The 13,202-nt window shown below is 38.6% G+C and overlaps 1 protein-coding gene across 2 annotated transcripts; it reads left to right on the top strand.

The window, feature by feature from the left end:
- Positions 1–163: 163 nt before the first annotated feature.
- LOC142917392 (speckle-type POZ protein-like) lies at positions 164–11,742 on the top strand. 2 transcript variants are annotated; one of them, XM_076062043.1, is made up of 9 exons: positions 164–269; positions 841–962; positions 1,146–1,294; positions 4,780–4,907; positions 5,691–5,868; positions 7,259–7,314; positions 7,747–7,869; positions 8,893–9,038; positions 9,201–11,742. In XM_076062043.1, the coding sequence occupies exons 1-9, from the start codon at positions 192–194 to the stop codon at positions 9,343–9,345; spliced, it is 1,125 nt and encodes a 374-aa protein (XP_075918158.1). In that variant the 5' UTR covers positions 164–191; the 3' UTR covers positions 9,346–11,742. The 2 variants fall into 2 exon arrangements, with proteins under 2 accessions (XP_075918158.1, XP_075918159.1); XM_076062044.1 differs by lacking the exon at positions 164–269 and adding an exon at positions 309–416.
- The last annotated feature ends 1,460 nt before the right edge of the window (positions 11,743–13,202 follow it).

Genomic DNA, 13,202 nt, shown 5'->3' with positions numbered 1-13,202 from the left:
GTTCCGACCGCAACACAAGCAATCACCGTCAGGTGTGAAAACCACAGCAAGAACATTTAACTCGTAATCTCGTAGTCACTTACGTGTTAATATCGCCTGATGATGTCACTTACATGTTAATATCGCCTGATGATGTCACTTCCCTCTTAATGTCGCCTGATGATGTCACTTCCCTCGTATTCAATGCAAACATGTCCAGGGCCCCGAGCCCTCCACCTCCGTCTGAAATGTCCAATGTGCCCATCGCAGAAAGCTGGTGCTACACACAGGTAACTTGTTCCCCTGTTGTGGCCAATCACATTCAACGGGTCTCCCGTCTTGTGCCGATCAAAGTATGCGCATGGCTAATGTATTTAACTTTTACACGTTTTTTTGTTCATCGCGCAAAGCCATCCAAAATGGTTTCATAATTATGTGTAAGTGCAATTATGGATTATCATTGTACAGGCTATTTTTGTACATCAGATTGCAAAGTTCATAGAATTGCACTAACAACATTATACTAGATAATTGTCTCTAATTTGGCTGGTAGTGTATTTTTACAAAAGGGGCAGCAGTTTTTATCAAATAAAAAAATAAAAAGGCCTTTTATTGCACACTCTAATCTATGACATGTTGAGACTTGTTGTGTTAACGCTGTGCAGTAATGAACATGCAAGGTAATCCCAGAACACTAATAAGACCCTTTCATTTACAGTAATGTTTCTTTCCTTATAGACAGTTTGTGTTTTTTGAGCACAATATTCAGATGTGTGGGTGAAATGCTTGAGGGTTTGTCAATGGTCATGTATTTATGGTAATGCATGAGCTTTATAGCTGTTATGTGCTCGTGTGTTTCAGGTTAAGGTCGTAAAGTTCTCTTATATGTGGACCATCAACAATTTCAGCTTCTGTCTTGAAGAAATGGGCCAAGTTCTCAAGAGTTCTACATTTTCAGCAGGCACCAATGATACATTGAAATGGTACAGTAAATTCTGGCTATTTTATGACATTAAAAAAAAATCACAATGCTCACGGAGGTGCTTTACTAGAACAATTTTGCATAGTGCATGTTTTAGTTCATACTATATTGTTTTAGTAATGTAGTCTGCGCGTACATACACACCTAATATTAACGACCATGTCTTGTTCATATGTTCAATCAGGTGCCTACGCATAAACCCCGAGGGTTTTGACGAAGAGAGCAAAGATTACCTATCGTCCTTGTTATTGGTCAGCTGTCCCAAGAGTGAAGTCTACGCCAAGTTCAAGATTTCTATTCTTAATGCCAAGGGAGAGGAAACCAAGGCTATGGGTGAAACTACTTGTATTAAAGTATCAATTCACGTCATATGTGTATTTGGTAACAGGATTATATCATAATCAGCCATTATTTATCGACTGCTTGAAACATTTTATAAACCTTACGAACACCATCCCTCATCCTTCACATGAGCTGATCTAATATCTCCTTGTCTACGTTTGACATCGTCTTGGGCATGTACTTTACTTTTCTTCCTATTCGACCACTAGTCTCATCCATCAACCATCCCATTTAGCGATGTGTCCTGTCCAAGCCCAATCTATATTTACAACAGTGAATATGATGTCTCTAATTTGCCGTTTTGATTTGACCAACGTGTTCCTCTTTCAGTTTCTCACTGTAATTCTCAACATACTTCTCTCCACGCTTTGTGTACTTTGTAGTTTTATTCCATTTGTCAGTGTTTCTATTTGTAATCAGTGTTTCATAGTAGGTAATATGCACTAGATTGGAATCTTTCATCCTGTAGCACATTGCAACTTTTCATTATCAAATTCATATTCCAAAAGTGATCTTGATCCTGTTCCACCTTCAGGAGTTTCCATTATGCATATTTTTGTGTTTTCCATGATATTGACCCTCCAATAATAATTTTATTTTGCTTAGTGTACCTGGACATTGTCATTCACGGACATTTCTTTTCCTAGTTTTACAATCTTCACCATGTGTTATTCCATTGTAATTTATCAAGTGACGGCTTTATTTTTCTGCTTGCACTCACTGTTTATTACAACTTCATTATTTTTGTTTGTATTCTCATCCATTTTTTTATTCATTTCTGGTGGTTTTACAAAGGTTGGCATTTTCATCCCATTTCACACTTCTCCTTTACCTTGCTTTAGTGGTTCATATTGTTTGTTTTATAATTGCCTTATTACTTTCAGGATACTCTTTCAATGCGCGATAACTATTTTAAGTGATGACATCCATACATTTACTGTGCTTTGCTAAGGCTATTAACATTTCTCTGAGAGTCTAAATCTATCTTTTTGTTTTAAACTTTCATGTTTTTTTCTTAGTATTTGCTTTGGTGTTGTCTTTGGTAATGTTAACATGTAACTCACGTCACACAACCATGTTTACAAAGACAAGCATTATTAATACACAAACACATTCACCTAATCCATATGAACTATATCTTCATACACTTAAATCCAGGTCTGATTTTCATCTACCTTGAAGTTAAAAGCTAAACTGAACTATTTTTATTTTACCAGGCAAGGCCCACTGAGCTACAGTGTGGGAAAAAAGTATTTGATGCCCTGCTGATTTTATACGTTTGCCCACTAACAAAGAAGTGATCAGTCTATAATTTTCATGGTAGGTTTATTTGAACATGTAACTCACGTCACACAACCATGTTTACAAAGACAAGCATTATTAATACACAAACACATTCACCTAATCCATATGAACTATATCTTCATACACTTAAATCCAGGTCTGATTTTCATCTACCTTGAAGTTAAAAGCTAAACTGAACTATTTTTATTTTACCAGGCAAGGCCCACTGAGCTACAGTGTGGGAAAAAAGTATTTGATGCCCTGCTGATTTTATACGTTTGCCCACTAACAAAGAAGTGATCAGTCTATAATTTTCATGGTAGGTTTATTTGAACAGTGAGAGACAGAATAACAACAACAAAATCCAGAAAAACGCATGTCAAAAATTGTATAAATTGATTGGCATTTTAATGAGGGAAATAAGTATTTGACTCCCTCTCAATCAGAAAGATTTCTGGCTCCCAGGTGTCTTTTATATAGGTAACGAGCTGAGATTAGGAGCACACTCTTAAAGGGAGTGCTCCTAATCTCAGCTTACCTGTATAACAGACACCTTTCCACAGAAGCAATCAATCAGATTCCAAACTCTCCACCATGGCCAAGACCAAAGAGCTCTCCAAGGATGGCAGGGACAAGATTGTAGACCTACACATGGCTGGAATGGGCTACAAGACCATTGCCAAGCAGCTTGGTGAGAAGGTGACAACAGTTGGTGCGATTATTCGCAAATGGAAGAAACACAAAAGAACTGTCAATCTCCCTCGGTCTGGGGCCCCATGCAAGATCTCACCTCGTGGGGTTGCAATGATCATGAGAACGGTGAGGAATCAGCCCAGAACTACACAGGAGGATCTTGTCAATGATCTCAATGCAGCTGGGACCATAGCCACCAAGAAAACAATTGGTAACACACTACGCCGTGAAGGACTGAAATCCTGCAGCGCCCGCAAGGTCCCCCTGCTCAAGAAAGCACATATACATGCCCGTCTGAAGCTTGCCAATGAACATCTGAGTGATTCAGAGGACAACTGGGTGAAAGTGTTGTGGTCAGATGAGACCAAAATGGACCTCTTTGGCATCAACTCAACTCGCCGTGTTTGGAGGAGGAGGAATGCTGCCTATGACGCCAAAAACACCATCCCCACTGTCAAACATGGAGGTGGAAACATTATGCTTTGGGGGTGTTTTTCTGCTAAGGGGACGGGACAACTTCACCGCATCAAAGGGAAAATGGACGGGGCCATGTGAGAACCTCCTTCCCTCAGCCAGGGCATTGAAAATGGGTCGTGTATGGGTATTCCAGCATGACAATAACCCAAAACACACGGCCAAGGCAACAAAGGAGTGGCTCAAGAAAAAGCACATTAAGGTCCTGGAGTGGCCTAGCCAGTCTCCAGACCTTAATCCCATAGAAAATATGTGGAGGGAGCTGAAGGTTCGAGTTGCCAAACGTCAGCCTCGAAACCTTAATGACTTGGAGAAGATCTGCAAAGAGGAGTGGGACAAAATCCCTCCTGAGATGTGTGCAAACCAGGTGGCCAACTACAAGAAACGTCTGACCTCTGTGATTGCCAACAAGGGTTTTGCCACCAAGTACTAGGTCATGTTTTGCAGAGGGGTAAAATATTTATTTCCCTCATTAAAATGCAAATCAATTTATAACATTTTTGACATGCGTTTTTCTGGATTTTGTTGTTATTCTGTCTCTCACTGTTCAAATAAACCTATCATTAAAATGATAGACTGATCATTACTTTGTCAGTGGGCAAACGTACAAAATCAGCAGGGGATCAAATACTTTTTTTTCCTCACTGTACATAGCTCTTTTTCAGAAGTGCCCTGGCCACAAACAATAGCCTAACGAGATGGCTTATTGTGTGGAAATGCATAGCAGGCAAATACTCTGGATTTTTATAAATATGGAGGGAAAAACCGGAAGACCTGGATAAAAATACATGCAAGCACAAGGAGAACATGCAGACTCCAAATATACAGGCATCAGGGTTGAGATCGAACCCATGACCTATATACCAGGCGAGGTAGTTGACTGCCACCGTGGCGCAGGGCTTTAGAATACATTGCTATCTTTACATTTTGAAAATATAATGAAGTTTTTTTTTTCCCATTACATGAAATTACCACAGTTTATTGTAAGAACTGGTGAGTATTGTTTGAAACCTATTTTTTTACAGAGACCCCGCGAGCATACCGCTTTGTCCAAGGAAAAGACTGGGGATTTAAAAAATTCATTCGAAGAGATTTTTTGCTTGATGAATCTAATAGCTTGCTTCCAGATAACAAACTGACACTCTTTGGTGAAGTAAGTATGACATGCTGCGGCTATTGTGTAATTTTCTATTTTATTCATTACAATTGCACAGTTGGAGTCAATATTCTACTTAATTGAAGATTGTAATAATTACTTTCCCTGTTCCATACAAGGAAATTGTTAACATGAGTTTTCCAAGCACTTTTTTCCTCCACTGGTGCTAGAGTTAACATAGCACAACAATTAAATAATCAAGCTTAATTTTTTTTAGGTTTTCTCCCTCTGGATAGTGTTTATATTTAAACCTTGACATTTTTATAAACTAGAATGTCAGGTATTACATAATGTGTTTTGTTTAAATGTCGCCACATGAATTCCTTTTCCTATTCTCGGACATCAGCCAGTTTGATGTAAATGTTTATTGTCCTTGGGGGGGTCCTTTTAATCACCAGATTAATTTTTTTTACCTTTAAAATCCTTTACAAAATACAAGCATTTTTGATAATGAAAGGAAGCACATCAAGGAGGGCTGTTCACTTCCTCTGTTGCTGTGCAGAACCCATAATTAGGGGCCTCACTACCTGTTGAAACTGTTTATACAGTGTAAAATAACTTGACAAAAATATAGAATGAAAATTGATTAATATGAAAAACATTTCACGGACCACTATTTTGGCATTATTCACAACACTTGTTCTGATATAGGATGTTTGTGCAGATTTGCTTGCTTGATTGAACCAAAGCCTACATCTTCATGCAAAATGTGAAGTTAAGTGAGGATTTGTATAAAAAAATCATCAAATGCCTTCTCAAAGCTGGTTGATGTTTATGCAGGTTAGTGTGGGGCAGGATTCCGTGAACATTTCTGGTCAATCCAGCATGAGTACATTCAAAGTACCAGATTGCCGGCTGGCAGTTGACTTCGGGGAGATCTGGGACAATTCCCGCTTCACTGACTGCCTGCTTCGTGTTGGTGGCCAGGAGTTTAAAGCCCACAAGGCCGTATTGGCAGGTCTGTGCCACAACAAGCAACACATGCGTCGTTTAGTGTACAATAGAACCATATAATTAATGATACTGTAATTAGTTTGGGGTAATCAACTACAGCCATTTCCTGTTTTACACTGAATTTAATTAACTAACACTGGCAAATGCTTACGTCAATTTGTAATGCTTTTTGTTAAAGGATACATCAGTAAATATGTGTAATGAATTCAACTGAGTCACAGACGCACTTCTTCAACCAACACACGGGGTACTACCCCTTAACACATGAACAACCTATGGTGGTGGACCACCAGGCTATCTACACTAATTACACGGGGTCCGGGTCCACGTGTTGGTGACTCTTGTAGGACGTAGATTCTTAAGGATGAACAACAGCAGCCGGTCCCTCTCAGGGACCCGGCTTTTATCCTCTGTGGCGGGGGTGGCTCCGCCCTTAGCCACGACCATCTTCTGGAATCCTCTAGCGGGTTCCCGGCCCTGACACGTGACCACCCCTAGCCCCCACCTGGGGGCCCTGTGTACACTTTACCGGTCACGTGTCCTTCGGGGTCAAGTGCCATGGCCCTTGGTAACCCCATTCCCATGGCCAGCACTCTCACACCCTATCCTGTAGGGGTCGGCACCGCACGCAGAGCGTGGTGCCACTCAGCACTGTCAGACAGCGCTCACCATGCCCCTCTCGGGCCGGTACTGCACCCACATCCACGTGGTGCCCTCGATGTTAATACGATGTTAATACATCGCACGCCGTGCCTCTCTATAGCCGGCATTACACAATGACATTCGCGATGTCACTACATATATATAAATGTAATATTGTATTATGTGAGAGATAAACATATTTAATAATCCTGTTGCTAAAGTTTTTATTCCGTTTTTATTTACTTCACTATATCATCGTTGTGCAGGAATTCATTTTACACAATGCAATTATGGTGTAGGTTTTGAGCCTCTAATTTGGACATTTATTTGCGTCCATGTTTGACAAATCTGTAATGGATATGCCATATGAAATAAAATATGGATCTGGATTGTACCTCTTTTGTATCTAGATTATTTGATCTCTAGATATAACATCTAAATGTGTCTGTACCACATTCCGGTGTTTTTCCAATTAACTGTACAGTAAAACCTTGAATTGCGAGTAAGTTCGTCTGCAAGTGTTTTGCAAGACGAGCCAAATTTTTTAATAAATATTAATTTGATAAACGAGTGAGGTTTTGCAATACGAGTAGTACGTATACGCTTTGTCTGCCGAGCGTCACGTGATCACAACTGATATACGAGTGCTTTGATATACGAGTGCTTTGGATTACAAACACGTTTCCGGAACAAATTATTCTCGCAATCGAAGGTTTCACTGTATTTGTTAACAGTTGCTTTACCTTTTTCAGGTCGGTCACTTGTTTTTAATGCTATGTTTGAACATGAAATGGAAGAGAGCAAAAAGGTATCTTTAAATGCAATCTTAATACAGCACATTAATACTGTGATCATACATTTCCAAGGTGCATTTGTCACAATGGATCGGTTGATAAGTATCTCTTGAGAGTGCTGTCAAATGTTGAACTATTACCCTAGTAACTCTTTTGGCGCATTGCACATTTATTATCAAAAAGTATTCATTCCGAGGGAATGTTAGATTGTATTTTATAGCTATTTTTTATATAACATTTCACAGAAGGCCATTGCATGTGTGTCAAGAATGGATTTATTACGCGCAATAAATAGTCATCGGCAAGTTGAATACAACTTTAATGGAGCCACTTTACATGTGTTGTGTAGATATAACGGATGTTTATTTTATTTAATTGAATGCTATATTTTCGTCTCCCAATATATGCCGAAGTTAATTTGAATATATTGTGTTGCTACCTTGCAGAATCGAGTGGAGATTAATGATGTGGAGCCTGACGTGTTCAAGGAAATGATGCGTTTTGTCTATACGGGAAGGGCTCCAAACCTCGAGAAGATGGCCGATGACCTGCTGGCCGCTGCTGACAAGGTTACACGCTTAAAATGTTAACATGAGATCGCACCACCTTGTGATGTATCGGTATGCAGTTGTAGGTCGCAAGTGAAATTAAAACAGCATTTAGGTATTTTCTAAAGCCCATGTCACAAATAATATGAATAGCAAATGTATATGATGCAGACGTTCACATTAGTGCTTTCAGGTTTTGGAATTGATGTCCTGGGAGATGATTGAATTTTCAACAAAAAATATAAATTGTCATGCAATTTCACAATGGAATTGAATGTCAAACTGGTATTAGTCCATGCTAGAGGCTAGTACGTGTGCATTGAAGTGCATTCACATGCAGCATTTTTATCCTAAGTGCAACCATTTGGCTGTGTGTTCTTGTATTGAGGGTTTTTTGTTAATCACATTAACAATTGATACAATTAGTAATAAAATAAAGGGAAGTGTTTTAAAAGATTGTTTGATGTGGCATGGCTGTATAGAAATAAATTGGAACAAATATACTTTTATTAAGGAAACGGATATCCTGCTGTTCCTGAAGATCTGCCAGATAATCAGTTAAGAGTCATTACTCTCCCTTCTGGAACATCATATTCAATAGTTCCTAAAGCGATTGTAATAAAATAAGAATACAAATCGTATAAAGTCGCATGTTTAAGCTTTGTTCATTAAAGTTTCATATTCTGCTAGAGTTGAAATATGGTGGCTTGCAGTTGCATTGTTTATCAGCTTAACAACCAAACTCTTTAAGCTCTTGGAAAGCAACATCTCACCTCCTTTGTAATTTGCATGACTTTGTAACCAATATAATCAAGTTTAGGACAAGGACCCCTAATTATAGTAGAGATCAATAAATACATGACTTAAAACATAAATATGCTGAAAGGTTGATGCCATGTTTTAAGAAAATTATCAAACATTTGACTGCTGTATACTGCGTTTATAAAGTAGTTGATGGGGTGAGGGAATATTAAACAAGCGAAATAGGTAGAGAAAATAGTGTTCTTAATACTGAAATTGCACTTTGTTTTTACTTTTCTCAAGTATGCATTAGAGAGGTTGAAGGTGATGTGCGAGAATGCACTATGCACAAACTTGTCGGTGGAAAATGTTGCGGAGACTTTGATCTTGGCCGATTTGCACAGTGCAGAGCAGTTGAAGGCCCGGGCCATTGACTTCATAATAAACAGGCAAGTCTAGTGAGAGTGTGACTGTCACTGAGCTGCGTAACATTGATGATGCTTACATGGCAATTTGCATTACAGTCCCTTTTAATGGAGACTAACCGTTTGCCCCAATCCTTATAGACACTGCTTATTAGGAGCTCGCTTAACCCTGACTTGTACTTGCAGTCATGCGATGGACGTAATGGAGACGGCAGGCTGGAAGTCCATGGTTCTGTCTCGCCCTCACCTGGTTGCGGATGCTTTCCGTGCCTTGGCCACGGCCCAGTCTCCACAGCTGGGACCTCCATGCAAGCGTCTCAAACAGACTTAACGGTGGCAGGCAAAGAACATCTATGACCAAGAAAACTTGGGCTGCACGGTGCGGTTATTTACCTGTGGCCTCCATGCAAACAACCGTGAAGACTTTGCATCAGACTACCAACTTTCCTCTGCTTTGAAAATAATGTTAATTTAAGCAAATTTATTTACTTTCACAAAAAGGTGGCCAAATTCACTTTACCATGTAATATAGTGCTACATCTATACATCTACAACTCTATAAACAAGTACATATGTAGAAAAAATGGAAAACTACAGCCTAATAAACACCACGACATATCCCAATTGAGAGAGTGTAAAATAAAACGTTCGATGTGATTGTCCCTAGGTGGCAGGACAATTTGGTTCAATTGTTTAGTTAAGTAAAAACAGAATGGTCTAAAACCCTGCAATGTCTACCTTAACATGAAGGATGAGTATTCGTCCAGTGTCTGTGTACTCAAGGTTACAGATAGTGGCATAGAGAACAACCAGTTCTGAAAGATAAGAATGTGCCAAGCCATATAAGGCCTTAATTCAAGAGGTAAACTTTTCAGATTGATTTTTCATTGCACAGACAGCTTATGCATTGACTAGAACAGGAGTACTATGATTGCCGAGTTTGAAGACTGACAAAGATAATATTGCAGTCGTGTATCCTGCGTATAACAAAGCATGGATGGAGTACTCGGTGTAAGAAAAGGCAAGGCACAGCATCAATTTGGCCATGTTACGCAGTTCATAACATTTCACTTTTTTGCTTGTATGGGCTTTCATGTATGACCCAAAGATTTTTGACTTACAACAAAAGTAAATCTTATTTCCATCAATTTAGTAGTTTGTATTCACGGAAACAAGATGTGCTGTGTTTCTAAGTTTTGTTTCGTATTATATTGTAATGATTTGTTTTTATTATGAATTTCATCTATTACCAACTCGTAGCATCATGTCAACCCAGAGTTTTACGTGATTGGAAGGACCATAATTTTTGCATCAGCGCTGTTTTACGTAACCTCTCACTTAAAATTAAATTGTACATAAAATTGCATAAGCTTTGAAGGATTACACACATAGATTTGGAAGCACAGATTTAAATAATATTCAAAGCTGCAGGATATAATATGAAAGTACAACAAATGAGCAGTGTCATGGATTTGAGTCGATTTGAAGAATATTACAATCTAATGCAATGTGTTGGGATATGAACAAATGCAAACGACGAGAATGTTGGAGGTTTTTTTACGTGTTAAACGTACAAAACAAGTTGGATAATACATGCAAAATTAAGGATAGCCAGTGTTGTAAGCAGTCTATTTATTTTGTTATTTGTTTAATATTTTAGTTTCGTCCTTATATATATTTGATGCTAAAGATGTATATGGTACATTGCACTCTACCTATTCAATTAAAAACTGATTAGGTGATTCGGGGAAGTTATTTGTTGTCATGGTGAGAGTTAAAGCATTGAAATCTGATTGGGGTTCTAATCTGCAGCAAGTCTATGCTGTCGTAAGTGAGTGTGACAAAAACTCTTAGCAGAGTGCAGCCAGTGCGGTGGACTAATTGAACCCTGAAATGTATCAGGCAGTTACCGATAATGTACTCTTCAAATTGTTGCCTTGTATGACTTCCGAAATTGAAAATACTTTGCGCCAAATGTAAATGTTTATTGGAAAATGGATATACTGTAACTGCCAAAAAAATATATATAATTGCAGAAATAATAATATGGTCTTTGTAAAAAGTGTGTGTTTTGAAAAAGTGTGATTGCATGCAAGACAGTTTTGGGTTCTTCCCACGAGTTTTTATGCATATTCAGAGATGAAAATATGTTAATTGGTTTAATTAAAAAATGTTGCTACAATTGTAATACAAAAATATAAACTTGAAGCTAGTAATGCGGTATAGTGCCCCAATGTTTGACCTTTTATCTTTTTCCATTACAGATAATACTGTTTTGGATGTAATATAAATGTTTTGTAAGGCCCTTTTACAATGAATTGTCAGCAGATGATTGGAATTGCAAAATGAACCATTCTTTGTATATTACGTGTTTTCTAAATTGATTTGCATTATAAATGGCAATATAAACCCTTTTCATATGGTAAATATATTACCGTTATCTGATCTCTTCTAGAAATCAGTATTTGGATATAAGAAAAAAAGCTGCTTTTAGCTCTGCACCACTTATTCCACATTTTTTTCATTAAAATTGTTTTTGATAATGTTAATATTTTCATTTATGACATTTTGCAGTGTTACACTTTTTTCGGTAAAGTCTCGTCGAAAGAAATTACTACACGACTTTACCCGAAAGAACCAAAGAGTCATTCCTGCAGTCACGAAAGCTTTGAATCTATTTTGCAGTGTATTTAAAAGTTGAATAAACATGAATGTACCTGGAAATATGTCCAGTTTAAGTTGTCATGTTCTTTACTCTGGGAATGTTACAGATATGTGGATATGTAAAATTTCAATTGACACCCAACAGCAACATTTTAACAAGTTGTATTTTGGAGCCAAAGGTAAACTTAAGTGTATATTTCCTTGCCACTTTTAAAGGCATGTTTACCATGTGTTGATAAACAGTTCACTGGAGAATTGTAATGTGTTCACTGTTCATCATTTACAGCGTTTTGTCAACCCACTGCTTAAACGAAGGCCTCACAACACCATGTCAGTCATTCTTCACCCACTGATGTTAACTGTGGCTGGGAATTGAACTGGTTGTTTCGTCAGTTTCCTAGTGCCACCACTCCATTCAATTACATCCTGTTTAATGTGTATAATTATAAGTGGCATTCTTACTCTTTGGTTCTATTCGGTAAAGTCACGTAGGTAAAAAAATTAAAACAACAAAAATCACGACGTTTCGGCCACAACACAAGCGGCCTTCATCAGGTGAAGGGACCAACCTGTCCAGCGGGCAGCGTTGGAGTGAAGAAAGCCAAGCGCTGGTCGCCTCCCTTTAAGCTGTGAGGGGGCAAACAGCAAACGCTCTGACAAAGGAAATTAGCATGAAACGCACCACTGACAAAGCTTGGAATTAGCACAAGATGATAATACACCACCCTGGGAGTTTGGAATACCACTATGCATGTTGTTGTTGCAACGCAACAACAACATGCATAAATACAAACTGACAATTTCATCCTTGCAGTCACGAAAGCTTCAAATCTAGAAGTCGCATTCTATTTTTGGTGGTCATACGTTCAGTATTTTCTGCTGAACTGAGTGTTGGATTTATTCATTTTAAATGTACTTTTTGCTTGGTTACATTTTGCTCAGGTAACAGCTCGCATTTGCGGTAACTGGTGCCATACATCAATGTCTTGTCTGGCATTAGACACGTCTGTACGAACAGTGTTTTCATTAGCCTCCATTTATCAGTTAGGGGAACAACTAAGCTCGAAGGGGCAGTACGTGTCGTTCTGGTCACTCAACACGACGTGTACTGTTCACGGACCACTGAGAAAACGCGTTGCAACAACAACATGCATAAATACAAACTGACAATTTCAGCCAGTGCAGCAGCTTTATATAGCATGACCACATCGATTCAAGTTTCACAAACATCTTATTCGTATGTGCAGACGTGTAGCAACTACAATAATGTTTCTTTGAGGTGGTAGAGCCGGATGACTGCGTCAGCTGTAGCAGATTGTATCACTGTAATGCCTCCATTATGTTTGTGAATCGGGCATTGAATTGTTATATGTTCCATGGTTCTGGGTGAGCCCAGTCGCACACTGGAGAGTTTTTTCTATTTTCCTTTTTTGTGCATCGACCGGATGTTGTTTAAGGTAGCCCGTAAGCTTTACGGAAGATCGAAGCCAGGTACCTTTTACATCGGGTCTTTCATGAGGTGTT

The sequence above is a fragment of the Petromyzon marinus genome, unplaced genomic scaffold (assembly GCF_048934315.1).
Source record: "Petromyzon marinus isolate PM22_M1 ecotype Great Lakes invasive population unplaced genomic scaffold, UKy_Petmar_22M1.pri1.0 PM_G_Scaffold_48, whole genome shotgun sequence".
Lineage (NCBI taxonomy): Eukaryota > Metazoa > Chordata > Hyperoartia > Petromyzontiformes > Petromyzontidae > Petromyzon > Petromyzon marinus.
Note: the sequence above shows the minus strand (reverse complement) of the source record. Positions and strands in the feature narration are given on the sequence as shown.

Bases quoted from the DNA above. Each gene is read 5' to 3' on its own strand.
- LOC142917392 (XM_076062043.1), top strand. From the start codon at position 192: ATGTCCAGGGCCCCGAGCCCTCCACCTCCGTCTGAAATGTCCAATGTG. The intron at 1,295-4,779 runs GTGAAACTACTT...ATTTTTTTACAG, and splicing joins AGAGGAAACCAAGGCTATGG to AGACCCCGCGAGCATACCGC. The intron at 9,039-9,200 runs GCAAGTCTAGTG...TTGTACTTGCAG, and splicing joins ATTGACTTCATAATAAACAG to TCATGCGATGGACGTAATGG.